The 22880-nt window shown below is 38.2% G+C and overlaps 1 protein-coding gene and 1 long non-coding RNA gene across 2 annotated transcripts in view; one reads left to right on the plus strand and one right to left on the minus strand.

The window, feature by feature from the left end:
* Nxph2 (neurexophilin 2) overlaps positions 1-14871 on the minus strand; it is a 99776-nt gene extending 84905 nt beyond the window's left edge. Inside the window, exon 1 of the mRNA XM_060389693.1 lies at positions 14238-14871. Within this exon, the coding sequence (XP_060245676.1) occupies positions 14238-14288 (51 nt within the window). The 5' untranslated portion in view covers positions 14289-14871. The remainder of the gene's footprint in view (positions 1-14237) is intronic.
* An 802-nt stretch (positions 14872-15673) lies between these two features.
* LOC132655848 (uncharacterized) overlaps positions 15674-22880 on the plus strand; it is a 32774-nt gene continuing 25567 nt past the window's right edge. Inside the window, exon 1 of the long non-coding RNA XR_009593744.1 lies at positions 15674-15787. This is a non-coding gene — a long non-coding RNA (uncharacterized LOC132655848). The remainder of the gene's footprint in view (positions 15788-22880) is intronic.

Here is a 22880-nt window from a genome sequence, read left to right on the forward strand (position 1 = left end):
TGTAGTGTATGACTAAAATCCACTTATAAGTAAATACATACCATATGTGTCTTTTGGGGTCTGGATTACTTTACTCAAGATGATCTTTTCTAGTTCAGTCCATTTGCCTGCAAATTTCATGATTTTCTTGGTTTTAATAGCCGAACAGTAAATGTGTAAATGTAGCATAGTTTCTTTATCCATTCTTCGGTTGAGGCCCATCTAGGTTGTTTCTAGATTCTGGCTATTAGGAATAAAAGTGCTATGAACATAACTGAGAAAGTGTCTTTGTTGTATGGTTAGAGCAACTTTGGGGTATATACATGAGTGGTATAGCTGAATCTTGAGGTAGAGTTATTCCCATTTTTCTGAGATAGCACCAGATTTATTTCCAGAGTGGTTGTACAAGTTTGCAGTCCCACCAGCAATGGAGGGATATTCCCTTCTCCACATCCCTGCCAGTATGTGCTCTCCCTTGTGGTTTTGATCTTAACCATTCTGATAAGATGGGATCTCAGAGTCATTTTGATTCAAATTTCCCTGAAGACAATGTATGTTGAACATTTCTTTAAGTGGTTCTCTGCCATTCAATAGTCTTCTGTTGAGAATTCTTTGTGCTCTCTGTGTGCCATTTTTAATTGAATTATTTGTTTGTTAGTGTTTAATTTCTTGAGTTCTAACATATTTTAGATATTAGCCCTTTATCAAATGGGTTTGTGAAAATATTTTCCAAATCTGTAGACTGCCATTTTGTTCTATTGACAATGTCCTTTGCTTTATAGAAGCTTTTCAGTTTCATGAGGTCCAATTTATTAATTGTTGATCTTAAAGCCTGAGCTACTGGTGTTCTGTTCTGGAAGATGTCCCATGTGCCAATGAGTTCAAAGCTATTCCCACTTTCTCTTCTAATCAATTTAGTGATACTGGCTTTGAAGGCATGAAGGTTTGAGTGGAGGGGGAGTCAGAGATAGTAGCTAACACCAAACAACTTGTGGAAGGGTCAGAGTTTCTGAGAGGAGGCTTTAGGAGACCATTATACTGCTGGGTGTGATGGTTTGACTAAAAATGTCCCCCATAGGCTCATATATTTGAATGCTTAGTCACCATCGAACAGAACTGTTTGAAAGGATTAAGGGAAGTAGCCTTTTTCGAGCAGGTGTGGCCATGTTAGAGAAAGTGTGTAGATGAGGCTGGGCTTTGAAGTTTCAAAAGCCTAGAGTCTCTCTCTCAGCCGATGCATTAGGATGTGGCTCTCAAGCCACTACTGCTCCAGTGCCATGCTCCTAGCCATGATAATAGACTAAGCCCCCAATTAGATACTTTCTTTGATAGGAGTCGGCTTGGTCAGGGTGTCTCATCACAGCAGCAAAACAGTGAGGAATGCACTGTGTATGCAAAGTTGAAGTTTTAATGGAGACTCGGAGATGGTAGATACAAGGAGAGTAGTAAACAGAGTATAGTTAACTCAGGAGAGAATATATATGCTGCAGATGGCAAAGCCAGGGGGAGTATGCCTACCTAAGCCTTTTGAGTTTTATCACAAGCCCCAGATGTTGAACATAAAACTACAAGATTTTGTGTTTTTCTTTGTGTTTTTCTTTTCTTGGCTCTTTGGTTTGGCCATAACTCACTGTAATAGCCTTTTTTCTAATAAAAGTGTGTGCTTTGTGCATTATATGTTGGAATTATATATAGAAGTGTGCAACTTGGTTTTTGTTTCATAGTAGCTAATAGTTAAGAGACTGTACTTTTAAAATATTGTAACTGTTAGAGACTATGGGACTTTTAAGGATGGACTGAATGCAATTTAGATTATAATATTGTTGTGGGATATAGACATAAGGATTGGAAGACAATGGCTTTAAAAGAGGTCTAGGCCACTCTAGCCTACAAAGTGAGTTCCAGGATAGCCAGAGCTGCTATATGGAGAAACCCTGTCTCAAACAGCACCAACACTGATGTGTTTCCAACCCTGCTACAAACCCTTTGATCTTCAGTGGTGATCTGCCTGAGTGGTACTCTGGAGCAATAGTGGCATGACCATTGTGGGAGAAACCAAACATGTATGACTAGATTTAAGGATCATTCCCATGTGAGAGAATCCATGCCCAACACTGCTCTGTTGCCAAGAACCTGAGACAGGATAGGCCTTGGGCCCAAGGAAAACCCAATACTATTGTCCTGAGAAAGGAAACTCCTAATGATAGTCTGCTGTATCCATAAATCAGTGTCTCACGCAGCCATCATCAGATAAGCTTTCCCCTGCAGCAGATGGGAACTAACAGAGAGACCTACAACTGGGCAATGCACAGAGACTGAGAAACCCGAGAACATACAGTCCTAAATAGTATGTCTTCATCGAATCCCTTACCTCAGGGCCTAGATTCAGAGGATGAAGTGAAAAGATTGTAAGAGTCAGAGAGTCATAAAGGAAGGATGACACCAAGGAAATAGTGTTTTGTTTCGTTTTGTTTTTTTCAGATAAAATAGGACTTACACACATGTGAATTCACAGAAGTTGTGGCAGCACACAGATCCAAGTTGTACAGAATCCTATGACTGAGGAAGGGAAGTACACACAAGCACCCATGCCCAACCAAGAGCTATCTCCAGTTAACAATCACTCACAAAGTAAAAACTGGTTTCTCCAAGGTAGGTTCCCTGGATATACAAAACAAAAAGTTAAGAGCAGCCCCAGCAGTAGATGACCAACACAGAATGAACAGATTTTTTTTTACTTGGTTTCATGTTGCCTTTTTTGGGCATTTTTTAAAAACTTCTTTTGCTTACATATTATTATAATTTCTGCTTTTATGCTTTTATAGGTCGTGTGTGTATGTGTGTATGTGTGTGTGTGTGTGTGTGTGTGTGTGTGTATTTGTGGCCTTTCGTTTTTGTTTATTTTGTTTTATACTTGTTTGACTCTTTTTTTTATCTGTTTGTTTCCTTAAGAAAGAGAGAAAGAAGTTATGGCATTAATAGGGTAGGTAGGCAGAAAGTATTTGAGAGGAAATGAAACAGGGAAGAAAAGGCCATAAATAGAATATATTACATTAAAATAAGTTTATGTTCAGTAAAATAATTTTCAATAAAATTATTTTAAAAAGGAATTATGTTTCAATGTCAAGTTGACAAGGATATAGTTATAATGGTTAATGTTAGTTGTCAGCTTGATATAATGTGATCATGCTTTGGGCATACCTGTGGGAAATCAACTTTCATATACTAATTAAGATGAGAAGATACAACGGTGACACCATTCCCTGGCTAGAAGCACAGACTGTGTAAATGGGGAAAGAGGACTGAACAATACCATGCATTTTATGACTTTCTCCTTCCTGAGTATGGATGCCTTGTGACCAGCTAGGCTCCTTCTCGTGCTACTCTGCCATCCCTGCCTGCTGCCATGTCTCCCCACTAGGATGAACTATTTATCTCCAAAGCTATAAGCCAGAATAGACATTTTCCCCTTAAGTTGCTTTTGTCAGGGCTGAAAACACTCTCCAAACCCTAAAAAAATGATCTATAAATGCAAAACCAAGGGTTTTAAAGAGAGGGTAGGATGCCTAAGAATCAGAAGTTTTGAGATGCTCTAGAAGACAAAGAAGAATGATGAGACAAGACAGACATGGTAGTGTTTGCCTATTCCATGTACTGTATGAGAGTCCCAAGAGAAAGCCAAGTTAGGCTATGCAGTAAGATAAACACATAAGTAATAATTATAGAGCCAGGTGCACAGGCCTTTAATTCGAGCCCTAGGGGAGGCAGAGGCAGGCAGATTGCTACGAGTTCGAGGCCAGCCTAGTCTACAAAGTGAATACAGGATAGCCAAGACAGAGAAACTCTGTCTCAAAAAAAAAAAAAATAGCAATTGTAGAAAAGACACATAGCAGAACAACCTATAACTAAACAATTGTAAAAGAGAGCAACAGGCAGAAAACTACTGACTTCCCCATAACACAATGCTGGGTGAAACAGGACCAGAGCTTCTGGCAGCCAACTGCAAGGCCACCCTGAATAGACAGTGGTTCTGAATACTCATTCCTTACTCAGGACTTCATTCAGCCTAGGCACTTAGAATTTACTATAGAAATTTACTATAGTTACGGAATTTACTATAGAAGCCTCCTGTTTAGAGTACAGTCCTATATAAAAAAATAAAGGTCATCCCTTAGTCACCACTGTTTAAAAACACAAATAACATTAGAATAAATGGGGAAATACAGTGTATAAATTCACAATTATGAAAACTTTGAAAGTCAAGGTAATAGTATACATAATTTTATGATGAATAAACCTCAAGAATAATAAAGCACACAATATTCCTTGAAAATCAATAGAAAGATTTCAATCATAGTTGAAAATAAATCTGAATAAGTAGCCATAAAGGAAATATATAAAGCTTAGGAAAAATCTCCTCTCTTAAAAAAAAAAAAAAAAGGCTCAAGTGAGTTAAAGTGACAAAATTCTAAGGGGAAATAATACTTAACTGTTTTAACTTCTCTCCCAGTAATGAATAGAGGGATAAGCAGACACCTTCTCTCTAACTATAGCCCTCGAGCAGGCAGACATTAGGATGCTTCACTCTTTAAACACTTTACAAATACAGAGTCCTAATTCTTCAGAGAAATACCAATATACACAGACAACAGCTTATGAAAATATAGGCAATTTTTAGCTTTCTCAAAAAGGAGTAATGTTAGGAAGCCTATTATGAATTTTTAAATGCACAATTTACATTTGAAAACTATGTGATCATGTAAAATGTTTAACAAGCATCTCAAATTAATCTCTGTTCATGGCATAAATTCATTTTAATGTGACTTATAAAAATATATATTTACCTTGATAGATTCTCAGAAACTCAAAACAAATTTTATATTTACTGAAGTATTCATAAAATTTGGAAACCTAGGAACAATGCCCACTCTCACTTTCATTCAACAATATTTTAAAGGGCTTACCTATTGTAGCAAGCAAATTAAATTTAATAAGACATAATGTTCAATAGAAAGAGCCAAATGAAATATTATTTGCAAATGATATGACCTGTTGAAAAAGAAAATCTAGTAAAATCAAATACAAATTATTAGAAATAATAATGTAATTCATAAGTGCAACAGGTATAAAGTTAAAATTACAAATTAATAATGTTTCTTAAATTCCAGTGAAAACAATTTCAAATTATAGGTATAAAAATATTATTCATAACACCCTAAATGTGCATAATATACAAGAATAATGAAGCAAAATTGTTACACTGCAATATTAAAAAGAAAATTAAAATTTAAAGACTATAAAAATCAATTGAAAATGGACTATTTTAAAAGACTGCACAAAGTAAAATGTCCTTCTCATTCCTAATGCACAGTACCCAGCCACGTAAGGATTGGTAAAATGCTTAGTGGGTAAATGTACTTGCTGTAAAGCCTGAAGCCTCCGCTTGGTTTTCCAGATGTGCATGGCAGAAGAACCGCCTCTTGCAAGCTATACTCTGTGTGTGAACTGTGGCATGTACACAACCCACATACATACACACATAACGGTAATAAAACTTTAAAATAACATTTGAAACAATGAGATGTGATAGACTGGTGTATCTACAAAAATTATCACCACAGTCATTTGCTCACATTGTGAGTAGTATCCTATACTGTCAAAATCATTTAGAAAAAATGAAAGAAAATTCAAGCTACCCATTTTCAGCATTAAGCTACCACCTTCACTTTTAGGAATTTTTTTTATAGCTACAGTTATAAATGTTTTCTAGACATAAAAAATTCTAAGTATTAACCAAGGATTGCTTAAATATATTTTGGTACATTAATGCTGTGAATATTATGAATTCTTAAAATAGAAATAGCTCTATACAGTATGAAGAAATGCAAAGTTATCACTGCATTATAGTAACATGGAGAAAAACATTGTGCTATTGTGTATTGTGATAAAAACATGCATATTAATAATATCTAGAAAACTAACATTAATAATCATTCAACACAGGGACAAGATTAGTGGGCATTCCAAATTTCCTGAACGTTAAAGAAACTAAAACAAAAACATTAGGTTGGAGTCCCTAGAAGCAGATGCCCCTTGAGTGCAAGTGATTTCTCCAGGAAGCATTTCCCTGGAAGCCTGTGAAAATGGGGAAAGCCACTGAAGTGTGGTCCAAGAGAAAGCCCCACAGAGGACAGCTTTGGCTGCTGCCACAGACACTCTGTGAGCATCTTTTACACCCAGTGCTTTACAGACAAGTCTTAGGCTTTTCACTCTGTCCACAGAGTTCCAAAGAAAAGGAATGTTTCTTGGGATTCAAACTGAAGTTCTGTAAAGAGTAATAGGAGTGGGCTAATAGCAAAATAATAATTAATAATAATAATAATAATAATGTGTTAACATTCTACACAAGTGTGGTTATCTACAACACAGCTTCCAGCAGCTTGTTCTCAGAGCTCCCATGTTCATTAGAATATCAGACTTATGCTGCCTTTAACCACATCCTTTTTGCTATCCATCTGTCCCTGTCCGAAGTAGCACAGAAAAGATCTTAAAGTTAGGGACTCTGAAATCCTCTGTTAATCCTTACAGGAATCTCATTACTCAGCCATAAACCAAACATGAAAACTGTATATAAACAGGAAACCATTAATAAATAGACTTGGTAAAGTTAAACTCAAAATAGAATTCAGATTCAGTAAGAGTCTGTTTATTTTGTTTAACTTGTTTGAAATTGTAGCGAGACTTGCTAATCTTTTATCAGATAAGGAAGTTAGAGCCAGTTTGTTGTGGCACCTGTGCAGAACAAGGTCTTTCAGAAAAAATCTCCTCAATTTAATTTTCCTGAGTTTCAATTGTGAGTGTTTTATAAACATGGACACCACAATTGGCTACAAATAGATGCTGCCAGGAGCCAAGAGTTGTAGATAGTGGACAAGTCCATCGTGGCAATTTGTGTCTGTGGAACATTTGGTGCTTTTGTTTCTTCACCAATAAAGTGGGACAACATCCACCACTCAGCTTATTTTTCAGGATTACCGCGAAGATAACCATGAAGTCAAGGACATGAGAGAATTTTTCAAACTGTACAATCCATTATACCGTGACACATTAATATACATATCAGAATGGTGGTTTAGAAGAGATGTGCTTGGCATTTGGACATGCTGAATAAGAAATGGCAGTAAAATCTAAGTTAAAATGAACAGCAAATGAGCTTAGATGCTGATCAATGGGGTTAGAAACTGAGGCCAAAACTGCTGAGTCATCATCTCAAGAGCAACCCGCCTTTGAATTCCACATCCAGTTCTATTTCAGCAGCCAATCTCTTCAAAATGCTTCAAACCAACTCCTGGGTTAGATTATCAAATGCAATTTCTCATTAATACATGTTACAGTCACTACAAAATGCTAAGTGCTTCTTTTCACTCCCCATTCACTTATTGAACATGTTAACTGTGCAGAATACGCAGGTTCATACTCATCAATCACTTTCACCATTAAACCTGAAACGAAATGAGGAGGATTCTGGAAGAGACACCACACACATTATAAAAAGATGCAGAAATTACGCATGGGGTTTCTCTACGTTAACCTACATTATTCCTTATATTGTTGTTTACAGGAAATAACTATATATGGCACACTGCTTAATATAAACCGGTGAATTTTTTAATTGCCCATTGTATATCATAATTTAAAAAATCATGATCTTGAACATTTTACAAAAGTGTATACAAAAGTTTTTATGCCCAACTTTAATTCAGTGTATTTGTCCCAAACCCAGCAGTATTACAAAGCCAAGTTCTACTATTAAAGATATTTAAGACATTCACTAAAGAAACAAACCTCAAAGCTAATGTTTCTATTTCTGTTTATTATCTCCTGCATTACACCCACTGGAGATTTTCTCCACATTTGACAGGTATCGTGTTAGAATTGTTGCTGGCCTTACCTTTTTAATTTTGTGACATTTGTATTTGAACTTCTGAAATCTTTCGAAGTTAAGGGTATTTCCAACTTAAATGGGCTGTATTCTACTGAGCCACGCAGAAGCCGCTGGCTAGTTTTTGGTTGTAAAACTCCAATAAGTCATAAATTATTTAATTTAATAATTAGCACTTTTTATTTAGATGAAAGAAATGAGTAAATGTTAGTAGTTTACACTTTTTAAATGGTGTAAAACCTTAAAGTATTGTTTTAATATATATGTTGTTGATTTTGCTAATTATATGGTTAATAGGTGCTCGTATCTTTTATTTAGACTAAAATTTCTCTTTCCATAGCAGAGAGAGGAGTCATCAGCCTCAAATTGTTCTTAAATATGCTTCTAGGTAGGTCTCATTTACAATACGGGTAAACACCATGTAAAGCTGTTATTTAAATCAACGTTTGTGTCTAAGAAGAAGCCTAATTGTACACAAACCAAAGACATGATTCTTTTGTGTTTTGTTTTGATTGTCTTTTTGAGACAGGGTTTTTCTGTGTATCCTTGGCTGTGTTGGTCTCACTTTGTAGACCAGGCTGGCCTCTGCCTCCCTGAGTGCTGGGACTCATTACAGGCATGTACCACCATGCCTGGCAAGATGTGATTCTTTTTTTTTTTTTTTTTTAAGAGCATTAGTTATATTTCCTTTTTTTTTTCCTCCATATGTCTTTTTTTAACTTTTATTAATTACACTTTATTCATTTTGTATCCCCCCCATGCCCTCCCCTCCTCCCCTCCCGGTCCCACCCTCCTCCCCCTCCTTTCTGCATGCATGCCCCTCCCCAAGTCCACTGATAGGGGAGGTCCTCCTTCTCCTTCTTTCTGATCTTAGTCTATCAGTTCTCATCAGAAGTGGCTGCATTGTCAGGGTTCTAGGTTATCTCCATGAATAGTCCTTGGTTGGAGTATGAGTCTCTGGGAAGTTCCCTGTGTTCAAATTTTCTTGTTCTGTTGCTCTCCTTGTGGAGTTCCTGTCCTCTCCAGCTCTTACTATTTCCCACATAAAATTCCATTCACTCTGCCTGTCAGTTGGCCATCAGGCTCAGTATCTGCTTTGAAGAAATTGTTAATCACTTTCAAAATGTGTTCTTAAGAATAAAAGTTAGCAATAGGTTTTTGTTGCCTTTATCCTGATAATTTCATTTTTACAGAGGAACGTCTGAGCCTGTTCAGTGAGCTGCCCAAGCCACACACACATACTTACTACTGGAGCCATTGTTTAATGCTATTCCACAATGTTTGTCATAGTCTTGGCATGAAATCTGGGTCAAACAGATAGTAATATTTGTTGAATGTTTAATTGATTCAGAAGAAAAATTCAAGTCTTTTGACACAGTTGTCCATTGCTCTTTGTAGAACAGGAATGTAAATAGTTAAGGTATCTTTTGTCTCCCACTCTTAACTGGCAAAATGAGATGTGATGTGTATTGTTGGAAGACCTGAATGTAGAAAGTCATATGCAAATCTTGGTTATTGTTGTGGTTTGATTTTATAAGATGTTACAGTCTTTTAACACTGCTCCATATGTCTGAAAAAGGAAAAATGACAAGAATGTCTACCTTAAAGACTGACTGTGACTTCTTAAATTAACTGATTAGAAGAAAAGAAAAAAAAAAAAAAAAAAACCAAAAACCACTTTTACCCCATAGCATTTAGGGTAAAATAAGAAAATGTTCATTTTAGATTGTATGTTTACAAAGAAACAGACTTTCATACTGATGTTCATCACGCAGCTTAGTGAACCAGAAAGATGTTTGTTGATTCATATAAAAATGTTCACAAATTAACGTAACAAAAGGTGGGAGTTCTCTATCAGTAATATGCTAGATTTTTTCTGTAATATAAAAATTTACCCTGAAAGTTATTATAGATTACTTTGTTCTTTGGCAGGATTTTAAGATAAAAAATGAAGTTGCCATCTTCATCATTGACCATATCATCAGTAATAAAACATTTAACATTCTTACTTAGACCAGGGTAAGGCCTCGAAGGAAGGATGTAGGAAGAGATAAATGAGGTTTTGTTTGTTTGTTTGTCTGCTTTTGTAAATGTAAGAAGTTAGGGTACCATATGGAGACATTAATATGGAGACATTAATATTAAAGAGAACCTTAGCAAATGCCATAAAAACATAGACTAGAATACCTGATTTGACACAATTGAAAACACTTATTCAAAAATTGTGTTATAAAATCACACCGCTGTTTAACAAACATGCTACATGGAGAAAATTTTCTATATTTAATAAAATAATGTTAAAACACCACATTTTAAATTGCAACTATGTTCAAATCAAAAATGTAAAATTTGCCTGTTAATTTATTTACAGGATCAATACAGAAATTAGTTTGTTGAATAATATATCATAACAATAACAATACCTGGTAACATCACATTGATGAGTGCTCAGAATCATTCAGAATGATTTTTAAAACAGCTTCAAAATAACCTACTTCAAAATCAAGATATTAAATGCCAGCTTCTAACTAACAAAAATGCTTATGGCTAAGATAGAATGAGCTTCCTTACAGAAATGCTGATACAGCCCTGGCTGTCGGCTCCAGGGTGTACAGCTATAATTCTTTTTCCAAATGTTACCCAGCAATGCCTTAGGTACAAGAGTTTACAGAATATATTGGCAGTTAGCAGCAATCCTGCAGCTCTCATAAAATCCAGACCTGTGACATGTTTATATTCATATTTAATTGCCACCACTAGATAACTAGATCATTCATTGTGTATTAATTAGCTACGTAATATCTAAATGTTGGACACTGCATTATAAAATCCATATTGATGTGTCATATTGTACATGACAAACCCAGTGTTTCTTAATTCATGTTATTGCAAGAGTTATACATTTTATGCTACAATGTAACCTGACCACTTATCAGAACGAAAGAAAGAAGAGAAAATTATTGAGGGAACAACACAGAAAACAGAGATTGAGCGAGACTTTCTTTTTTGTTTGAAATCTATTAACAACATACTAAATTGCCAGAATGAATCAGTTTTGTATGTGAAAAGCACTTAAGTCTGGATCAGGTAGCACCATCTCAGAACAGTCCAGAGAGACACAACTTTTATTGGGGTACAAGGGCCCATTTTTTAAATATCAAACTAATGATGTTTATAAGGAGAGTCTGAAAGCCAGGGTCCCTCTAAATTTTAGGCTTGATATTATTCTTTTCTTTTGCAGTCACATGGACAACAGGTGACTATTGATCCCAGACTGGAAAATGACATTGTGATGTTTATTGATCAGAATGTATGAGGGAAACTGTGATGGATAAATGGAAGACAGTGATGAGTTATCACTTCTGGATAATAAAAAGGAGAGAGTAAGACAATCACACTAAATAAATATTACAATTAAAGATTCATTAAAGTAAGCAAAAATACACCTAATAAATGTGAGAAGAGGTGATATTCCATAATGAAGATGAACACAAAAATATTTTCTTTCAAGTATTGATTTATAAGACTCTAAAAGTTATAATGTAATGAACAGAAAAACAATTCAGAATAACAAAAATTTTAAAATCATTGTTAGATTTCACATTAAAGTAGATTTAATTATTTATTGAAATTCAAATGCAGTATTATTACCAGGCTGCATTTTACTGAAAATTAAAATCACTGTTATAATGAGTCCAGAATTATATAGCAAATCTGTAAGAATCTTACATCTGATGAAGTCATATCATGAAATAACAGTCATTTTGTTATACTATTTATTAATTCCATATGCTAATTTTCTTCATGAAGTGATAGAAAAGAAACGTTGTACTGAATAAGACTATCAAGAAAAGAATACATGTAAAATGAGTATTCAGAGTGTGCATGTCCCTAGTAATCCCATTAATTAGGTGTAATAATATGTTAAAAAGACTGACTATAGACCATGAAAACTGTGCAAAGGTATAATTAGCATACACACATTTTTTCCATAGGCTGCCTGCAACATTTATCAACTCAGCTTATTTTCTCTTTAAAAAAAAATCTCATAAAATAAGTGAAAAGTCCTAGTATTTGAGAAATAGTGCCATTGGATAGTTATTTAAACCCAACTTTCTACAACTGTTTTCTGATTAAGCAGAAAATTTTAATTTAATTAACTGTTAATATGCCCAAAGAAATGCAATATTCACACTTAAAATATTTTTAAAGAATATTGTTTAGGCTGCCAGTGAAATTAAAAAAAAATCTAATTCTAAGTCTATCCCACAAATTTTACATATCTCTGAATAAAATTTCTCTACTATATCTCTATATAAATATATGTCTGATACGCAGGTGGGCACACACCCTGCATCCTACACAGGGCAGGGCTTTTGAATAATATGGTTCCTACAAAATAAAGACGACTTTTTTCAAATCTAATTACTTTTTAAATCTGTTTGCTCTTAGGATTTAATTAAGAAGTTCAACATCAGCTGAGAATAACACAACTGTGAACCATCCAAGCAGCAAATTATATAGTTCGTGAAATCTGCTGGGTGGGGTGTACGGTAGGACAGGTAGATAATGTAGATCTGCCCAGCTCACCTGCGCTGCTTCCCTTTTATATCACTCTTGGTTTGCATAAGGCCAGGAAGAGCTCTGAGAACGTTTGCAGTGTAAATGGCCTCTTATTGTCCTGGAAGATGGCAGCTAAGTCTGTGTGCTTATCACTGGGCTGCAGCTTCCCAGTCACTTTCCATGATAAAGTGCTTCGAAAAACATTACAATCCCAGTACAATCCAAAAGCCAATTAGGATTTGGCATAGCTTCCTAAAAAACTAATCAATCAACCAATGCTGTAATATTAGAATCCAGCTCTTGCTGAATATATCTAATCTTCTCCATATGTATTTCCCATTCGCTGGTGGAGGTGGGGGAATATAACATTTCCAGTGCTGGGACTGATGGAACTTTCCTGATGGCATCCCTAAATGCATTTCCTCATCTTTGGGGACCTAAATGGTGCCTATGGAACACATACACAATCTGTGATCACTGACTGTAAAATTAACCAGCCAAGATTCATGAGGCTGTGCTGAGGACTGCACTTAAGCAGCCCATTTTCCCAGGCTTTTCCTTTTGCACCTGCTGTTGGGTTAGATCACTTTCACTGGAATTCAGGTTGATTTTTTTTTAAAGCACATGAGACTAAAGATCATAGGCATACATCCTGTATACATTATACAGTGTCGGCTCATTCAAAGACAGTCAGCCATACCACACTCTCTCTTGATGCCATCAACAATTTTCTCATCCAATGCTGTGCAGGTGAACTAAGTCTCTGCTTAAACCTCTTCACCTTTGGAGTCCATTCTACCCTCAACACTTGCAAAGTACCTACCTCTATAATATCTTGCCTTATATATATTTTTTTTCATTAGTTACTTGGTCTTTTCTCTAAAAGGACACACTTGGAAACGTTGCCCTTGTTTTTAACAATCCATGGTAAGCAGATAAATCTAAAGTGTCAGGACTAAATAAGCCCTCTAATCAAGGAAAGGCCAGTCACTTTTTAAAGGTTTTACTTTAGGTCCACCTTAACCACAATTAACGAGGAAAACATTAAGTATACACTTCTTCCGGAAATCTAGGGAGTCCTGAATGGCAGCCTGAGTATCCCTATTGCGCCGTGAACCATCTTTTAATATCTTACGTTTTGCTGTGCTGCCACAGCGGTTCTGGAACCCCTGATCGGGTTGGCTACTGATTACACGAAGTTGGCCATCAAAGTTATGTCTTTTGTCTCTAGCTGGTAGAAACCCCATTTCAGTTCTCATCGCCAGATAGAACAGAGAATGAAATCCAAGTTACCCCAAATACCCCTGCTTTGGAAGAAGTGCGCGCGGGCACCTGAGCAAAACTGAGTCGCCAAGCCTCTGTCTCGGCTGCAGGAAGGTCTTTCAACCCACCCGGGTCATGTCCATCAGCTCTTGTCCTCACCGAGCGCCTAGATGTCTCTCACTCGCACTTCTTTTCTAGGTACTTGGCTTCCTACTTTACAAGACAGTATGTTCCAACCCTCACTAAGCCCTTCCACTCCTCTCTCTCTCTCTCTCTCTCTCTCTCTCTCTCTCTCTCTCTCTCTCTCTCTCTCTCTCTCTCTCTCCACTCTTCTCTCTCAAAGTGCCTTCCTTCCCAATTAAGAGTAAGGCAATCCAAACTCCCGTCACAGTCTGAGCTTCTTGGGAGCAGCTCAGCTCCCAAATACCTTACGGAGGAGGATTTCCCGCCGAAATGTAGCCCTGTACCGCACCGCAGACCGTGCACTCACCAGCTGCAGCAAGCCAGGGACCACGATGAGAGGCAGCGGCCACAAGCGCATGGTGCCAGCTGGCTCAGGCTCAGGAGCTGAGCTCCCTCAGCAACCCCTCGCGCATCGCCACTTCCCGCTGAGGGTTAAGGACGCTGGGAAACCAAGGAAAGGTGGGCAGAGAGACCAGCAGGAGAGACCGGCGGAAGGTTGGGTCCCGGCGCTCAGTGCCTCTTAGGAGTGAGAGGAAAGCCACCTAGCTGCAGGGCTCCAGTACGCTTTCTCTGATGCTCAGTGCTTCTAGGGTGAGCGGCTGGTGGCCTGAGGATTTGGGGGTCCGGAGAACCAAGGTGGCGACTGCACTGGACCCGGGATAGCCAGAGGCTGTCGCTCAGCAGCTGGGCGCAGAGCTCTGCACAGACCGAAGCGCGCCCCGCCCAGCATAGGGGCTGTTAGCCATACCTAGTGCTGGGCTAAGAGTCACTGGAGTGGCTAGAGTGACTCTGGCACTGGACAAGGGAGGCAGAAGGATACGAGAATGCTCAGTGACAGCTTTCGGGAAATTTGTGAAGGTTTCTCAGAGTCCTGGGGAGGCGCCAGGGCTGAGGCATGGGGAGTGGGAGGTGGGAAGTGGGCTGAGCCAGTCTCAGGAGTACACCTACCTAGCTGGATTGGGGTTTTGCAAGTAACAGTGTTGCTGAAAGGGCTAGAGGGATTTTTGGAGTTGGGGACTTGTGGGAAACTCTAGAGGAGCTCTAACGGTGCCAGTGGCAGAACAGTGAATAAAAGAGCTCAGGATGTTTGGGAATGATGTGGAAAGAGTTTAGGAGTCCAACAGAACTGTGACCAGTGACCCTGTAACAACCTGCCCCAGAGCTTAGGGAGAGAAGAAAAGAGGAAAACCACAGCCTAATAGAAAGCAACCTTGGAGGCCAGGCAAGGACCGAAACTCTGAGTCTCAGCCTCTGTGTTTGCACGTTTCCTTTGAGGGCTCTTAACCTTTAAAATTGAGTGGAAAATTAAAAGCACAGTGGTCAATGGGTGGAAGTCTAAGTACGACCCATGATTATCCGTTATTGAACATACGGAAAACCTAAGAGGAAGAGAGGTCAAACATCCAGAACATTTGGAATCCTGACATCTAGAGACAAATAGCTCTTACAAAAGGAAACTGTAGAGCTGCAACTGACAGCCAAGCCCTGAAAAACAAAATTCAACAAAAAGAGCAGTTTGGGTTGTAATTTGCGACCGGGGTGGGAGGGGATAAAGTTGTATTCCTAGCATTCTGAATTCAAAAACAGAAATAAAGGTGGTTTGTGAATTCCTTTAGCAGTCTGGGACCAAGCTACCAAGCTAGAGGTAAAGCAGCCTTGGTTCCAGAATGCTAACGCAAGAGCACTGATAAGAAGAGGGCAAAGTCCTGCCCAATGTGTTGAGACTGTGCATAAGAGAAAGGGCATTATTCCAGAGAGCTGTGCAGTTTCACTGTGATTTGGAAAGCATGTTGTTCCTGAAGCTATGGAGAAAGTGTCTCTTCATACAATTTAATTCCTTTGTGGAGAGAGACAGAGGTAAGCATGGGCCATGTATCTTTTCTTTTTATTTGCCAAGACTGATTTTGGTGTTCTCAGGCCCTTGTAGGAAATGACACACCTGTGCCTGGCTTTAGATTTTCTTTGGAAGACAAACAATATCACTATTCCATTGCTACCTACCACAAAATTTTTCTTACCAATTATTCTACAGCTTAATTTCACCTTTTCATGTCTCTCTCTCTATCTGTGTGTGTGTGTGTGTGTGTGTGTGTATGTGTGTGTGTGTGTGTGTGTTGCTGAGGACTGAACTTGAGGCCTCTCACATGCTAGGCTAGCTCCGTACCACTAAGCTGTATCGCTAGCCCTAGAAAATTATTCTAACCTAGAAGAATAAATAAGATAATTTTTAAAATTGAAAAAGATTTCTAATTCTTGGCTCTGAGTTTTATTTTATTTATAAACAACTCTATAAAAGATAAAGGATTTAATGGAACTGATTGGACAAAAATAGATTAACTCCTTTTTGAAGAAATGAAGATTCAAGGGTAGGAAGACAAAACATTAGCCAGATACAGTCCCCCTTTCGGAGTCACTCGTTGTCTGCCTGAATCTCGATGATTCACCTGGAAAGTAAAAATGAGATCCCTTCATTTGTTTGTTTGTTTGTTTGTTTGTTTGTTTTTCCAGAGAGGGTTTCTCTGTTTAACAGTCCTGGCTCTTGCTTTGTGGACCAGGCTAGCCTTGAACTCACAGAGATCCACCAACCTTTTCCTCCCTGGTGCTGGGATTGAAGGCATGTGCCACCACACCTGGCTATGAAGACTGTTCTTCTTTTACCTTACCACAAACTGTTTGTAAGGAAAATGTCTAAGACTTAAACACATCAAAATGAGTAATAGTACACTCTCCTAGCTTACTTACATTTCTTAGAATGCGTATATTGTTGTAAAAAACCTTCTAAGTCCAAATTTAAAAGTAGAATATATAGTTTGATTCATGTTTTCAAACTATGTGTTCTCACAAAAATGTGTTGGGGTGGGAGTTGAATTCCAAACTAGCATGTATAGGACATAAGAGAAGTGTGAAAAAAAAAAAAACACCAAAGTTTGTGCTATTAATTTTAATATTAATTCTAATATTTCCATGTTTATTTATAAAGTGACTATTAATTATTTCCTAGATTTCCCAAATTTACTTTATGATAAAAATTAAAAAAAAAAAAAACAGGAAGAAAGAAATGAGATGGGGGTGAGAATGGAAAATAAGAAGAGAGGGGAAAAAAAGGAGAAAGGTAAAAAGGTAAAGTAATTTTTCACATTGTAGCTCTTCTTCAAAAGCCAATAGTTTTATCAAGACATATGCAATAAACAAAACACAGCAGTCGATACAGAAATAAAAAAGGAGCTGGTTAGCATAGCTAGTGGAAGGAAAGATCATTGCAACACAAGTGCTTCGCGGAATAGAGGAAATGTTACTTTGTTTAGCCTCCAACAATCACCAAGCTTAGTCTACATTAAGAAAAACAAGATAGGCAATTCCATAGAGGGACAAGGGTGAAAAATGTGAGCAAAAGCAAAGTGAAATGACTTCAGAATGCTCACATGAGGCATAAAAAGAAGTGCTAAGAGAGTGGAAGAAATGTGTTGAGAAAAAAACCAAGAAGAAAATGTTTTGTAAGCTAGATAGTAGAAGTCTGGAATGCCAAGCTAAACAATTTAGATATAATCTGCAGAGAGGCTCAAAACAAGATCAAGGGGCACAAAGATTTATGTAGTGGCAAGATGCAAAAATGCCTTGAAGAGAAGGAAGCTTTGAGTCATGTTAAGTGGAAGCAAATACCAAAAAGATATGAGTGCATGAACCTTGTCTAGCAATGGTACATTGAGCTTAATGTTTGGGTATTTAAATTTTTTCCTGACAAATTAGAAGATTTTTTAATAACCATTTTCTTTGTCTTATAATTAATTTAACAATTTGAGTATCACATCATTGAATTATCATTTTAAGAATATTTATCCCAGTTTAGGGAGAGTAAGAACAATATTTTTATATCAACTAGTAGCAGAAAACTGAGCCAACCAAATTTTATCACCACATGATTCTAGTTGGTTCTTCTAAAAAACTTAATGTGAATGGATAAGCTCAAAGCTTTGAGATCAGGTTTGTCCACCTATGGCTTTTCTGGATGGTTAGGGTTTGTTTGCTTTCTGTACTTTTCCTCTGTACTTACTTTCTCATCATTAGTATCAATACCAGAAAATTACATAAAAATAATATGCAGGCTGGAATTTCAGAGTTGAAATGGATATTGGATATTATGCAACTTTCTTATTTAACTTTGCATTTAAGGAACAACCTGTAAAGGGTCATCTTATGAGACCTGAGCAAATCTGCAACTTGATTGAAGTCAGAGAGGTCCACGTCCATGGCTCTATCTAACTAATCATTCTGCTTCAGGTATTAGCCAACTCTTTGGCAGCTATAAATCTAGTGAATGATTGAGCCTCTTGCTGATAAGAAGTGTGGGGATGATCTATAGATGCTAAAAGCTATAGATTCTGTATCATTATCAGGAAAGAAGATTCCGCTTTACCAAGCCTGAAGCACTGATCTTGCAATAATTTTCAAAGAGTTGAGAGGTCAGAAGAATGACATGACTTATTGCTAATGGACAGCCTCAGATGAGTGAAGCCTGGGATTTAAGGAGAGAGTGTAACTTACCTCAAGGACAAAGAAATTTTCAAGGAGCCCCTGACTTCTTATGGTTTGGCAAAACCTGGTAGACTCCTTGGTACTATTCTTAACTAAAATCATTTTGAGTCCCATTATTCTTGGAGAATCCAATATTCTTCAGTCACAGTTTAACAGAGTATAATGCTGGTGCTGTGTTAAATAGTAACCCTGTTTGCACAACACAGTCATCGGGGCCTTTAAATGTCTCTGAGGATAAAATTAAGGATCGATGGTTTTACTCTATCAGAAACTTGGTTTTTTACTAGCCTCCCCCAGTTTCTTCCCACTTTTCCTTTTTTCTATCTTCTTTTTCACATCAAATTGGGGGTGGGAGGTTACACTGGAGCTTTAACAGAATGTCATTAGAATCTGCTTACATCCTCAGTTCAAGAAACTGAGAGAACTTAAGGAGAGAACTAGGCGATTTGTTGAATATATTAGGACATAAGTTGAAGAGTTAACAAGTTTCATGGTACGGCTGTGTTCAAGGCCCAAACACAAACTAAAATGTTCAGCAAAGTGAGGCTACACCTGTTCTCCCTTTGGTGGCCACACTCTCTCCACTATCTGTTCTCATAGATGCTAAAGGGCACTAATATGCTGCTTTCACAGTATATGTCAATTGTTAACCTCCAAAGAGAAGCTAGAGGTGAAGGAAGGCATGTGCAGGCAGGCTGTGCAGGGCTGGGACTCACTTGGACTTGCAAGGCAGTGCAGAAGTGTCTTGAGGAGCTAACTAATGTGCGTCTTCACCAAACCAGACAGATGTTTGTAAATTTGGCGACATCTTTTTCTGAATGTACTTTTTCTAGGTACTGTCCATGTACCAATACAGATGATTTTAAGTAATCATCTGTGGTAGCTTTGTCTTCTTGTTCATCAAATGTAGGGTATTATCCCTGGCATAATCTCTTAACACTTCAGATATTGCTTCCTAAGTTCAGAGAAAGCAGGAAACAGATGTACACAGATGCCCACACTTCCTGCAACCTGCATCTGACTGCCTGTGTCATACTGATAAGGCACTTTTGTTGCAAACGCCCAAAACATAACTGCAACATAAAGGATTCCATAGCTACCGTGATGAGGACGTTCAAAGGCTGAAGGTCATCTGGGGCCATTTGAGGCTATATATACAGAAAAGCCCTGAAGGTGGGCCTGAAGATTTGGGGGGCAATTTTCAATTCTTAATCTTTACAAGAGTCTGTTTCTCCATCCTATCATCACCAACTAACCTGCAAAAGAAATGTGAAGTTATCTCTTTAGTTTTATCATTTTATGGATACCTTTTTCATTAACATATACTTCCCTTGCCCAAGTCCCCTCAACTTCATCTTTCTTTGATAGGTCTTTGAATGCTCATCCCCTGGATTTTCACAGTAAGCTTGATAATATGCTTTGAAGAATGGAAGTAGTACCACACAGAGGAATGGTTCGGCACTGCTTTACCTCAAAAGGAATGTGAAGTTCCTCCTTCTGTATCAGAACATAGCAGCAGCTATACACAGTAGAATGTTTAACTATGGAAAGGTGATATCTACCTTTTTTTTTATAACTGTGAAGTTTTTGTTTACAAAGCAGTGCATTTTCACACACATGTGACTTTTTAAACTATCTCTTAAAGTGGTAATAATGAGTACAGTGAGTTGTCTTGTTTACATATTCATTCATTCTGCAAAATGCTGCTCGAACACTCACTCACCACTCATTTTGTGGTCCTTCCGGAACCTGGCATTTTGTTTTATTTTACTCTGTGCCAAATACATACATTCCTACCTCCTAACAGAAACTATGTTAGGAAACAAGTGGGCTGAATGTGCAGGCTTACATTAGACACAACTAGGATTTGATATTTTAAAATCTCACTTTTTTAGGGGTTTCTGTTTTTCTCGTGTACTGATCTAAAATGAGCTTGTCTAATGTTTCCTTGGCAGCAGAGTAATCACACCAATGCCTTTCTCCACTTCTTGGAATATCTATACTGCTATCTACTGGCCAAATGTGGCATTGCTTGATACAGGGGTTTTGTTTGTTGTTTTTCCTGTTTTCTTGTTAAAAAAATGATTACATCCATACATGGTCCTTGGCTGGAGAAACAGTCTCGTAAAAGACCCCTGTGCCCTGATATATTTGGTCTTTTGGAGCTCCTGTCCCCTCCTGGTCATACTAACTCCCCCTTCTTTCAGATGATTCCCTATACTCTGACAAGGTTTGGTTATGAGTCTCAGCATCTGCTTTGATACACTGCTAGGTAAAGTCTTTCAGAGGCCCTCTGCGGTAGGCTCCTATCCTGTTACTTGTTTTCTCCTACTTCCAATGTCCATCCCATTTGTCTTTCTAAGTGAGGACTGATCATCTTACCCTGGGTCCTCTTTCTTGTTTATCTTCTTTAGGTGTACAAACTTGGAAAGGGGCAGGGAGGAGATAAGAGAGGGAGGGTGGGAATGGGAGGGAATGAGAGAGGGGACTACGGCTGGGATACAAAGTAAATAACCTGTTATTAATATAAAAAATAAAAATTATTTTAAAAAATAAAAAAATAATTACATTTCGCCCCCTTCCCTTTTTGTTGTTTGACACTATTCCTTGGGAAAAATGAACAAATATGTGCTCACGTCAGATAGAGAACTGATGCTTGAGCAACTTGGTGAACCAATGAGCTTTTGCCGGCTTATTTACAGGAGTGTGGTGAGGGGTTACTGACAGAAGCAGAAATCGCTCAAAGACAGCTTGCATCACCCACCAACGCACACCATAGCACAGGTGACAGCTCACAAAGCTGGGAAATGTGGAACGTACTGTCCAGGTTGCTTAACAGGTAGGACAGAGACCATGCTCCACAGGTCGCTGAGTTAGTATGAGCCTCTTCCCAGCTGTTCAGCTAGTCTCTGTTTCTTCCGGTCATCTCCGATGGTCTCCACTTCGTCCAGGCAGCTGGGCTTTTCTGCTTCAAGTCTGGCTTGTGTAAGTCTTTCAACAGTCCTCCCTGTTTCCATATATCCATGGGGATAGAGGGACTTGGTGAACCTAGTCAGTTTCAGACAATTCCTGAAGCTATTTTGAATTGTTTACGCTGGAGCTTAAGAAGCTTTCCTGTAGGATGGAATGTTTCACCTCCCTTTAGAACATACTGTTGTCTCATGTTCCTTTCAACAACCCATCTTAAAATATCCTGTTGTTCTTCCTGCCTTTCACATTCTGTCTTAAAGAGTTTATCTTCAAGATGGAAGGTTCCAAGCTCAAAAGAAACTGCTACACAACACTTTTCTTTCTCTTAAACCCTCCCATGCTTGGTCCCATTCATGTCCCCATATTAATGTGTTATATATGTAACATACAAATAAAACTACTGAGTCCATTTAGTGTTATTCGTGTGTGTATGAACACATGGCACTAGATAACCAATTCAGGAGCCCAATTCAGGGAAAGCCTGATTCCCCCTCTCTCCGCAGTGCTTAGCTGCCTGTAGTTCTTTCTGTATGAGTCAGACCCCTGTAAGGGGAGTCCTTTCACACTATCATGTTCACTGTTGTGGTCAGTGTTTGGGTCTTGTTGAAGCAACCATCTGTTGTGGTATTGTGGGTGAAGCTTCCCATCATTTCTAGGATACAATCCCACAACCCATTTTCTGGTCTTCGAACTTTTAGGATTTTTCTGCCCCCTCTTCTTCTGTCATGTTCCCTGAGGCTTAAGTGTAGAAGCTGTGTTGTAGATGTATCACTTACAGCTGAACAATCCACTATTAGTTGTTCTCTGCATTTTGACCACTTGCAATTTAGGTAATGGTCTTCCCCAGTTGTAAAGAGAAGATATTTGATGAGGGATAAGAGTTACATTTATCTGCAAGTAGAAGGATAATTGTTTAGAATACAGTTTGGAATGATGTTGTGCTACTAAACTGGGGTTAGTACTTTCTTCACTATGATTAATGACCTCATTAGCCCTCTGTGGTTGGCTAGGTTTCCAAGTCTCAGGCATAATATCCCTGCTGTTGATTAAGTCTTTTTAAAAATTTTGTTTTTTCTAATTTATTCAAGTTGCATCCCAATTGTAACCCCCTCGTCTCCTCCCAGTTCCACCCTCCCTTCGTCTTCCCAACTATCCTCCTCCCATAGTCCTAGAAAAGGGGGAGCCCTCCTCTCATCAAAACTGCCTGTATCTTCTTTCTCTGTGGCCTGGCTAGGCCATCCTGCCAAGGGTAAGTGATCAAAGAGTGGGCATCAGAGACCATGTCATAGACAGCCTGTGCTGCCTTTTGGCTACATCTGAGCAGGCAGTGTAGGTCCTCTCCATGCATGGTCTTTGGGTGGTGCATTAATTTCTACAGGTCCCACTGGGCCCAGATTTCTTGGCTTGTTGATCTCCTTGTAGAGCTCCTGTCCTCTCCAGATCCTTT

This window comes from Meriones unguiculatus, chromosome 8 (genome assembly GCF_030254825.1).
Source record: "Meriones unguiculatus strain TT.TT164.6M chromosome 8, Bangor_MerUng_6.1, whole genome shotgun sequence".
Taxonomy (NCBI): Eukaryota; Metazoa; Chordata; class Mammalia; order Rodentia; family Muridae; genus Meriones; species Meriones unguiculatus.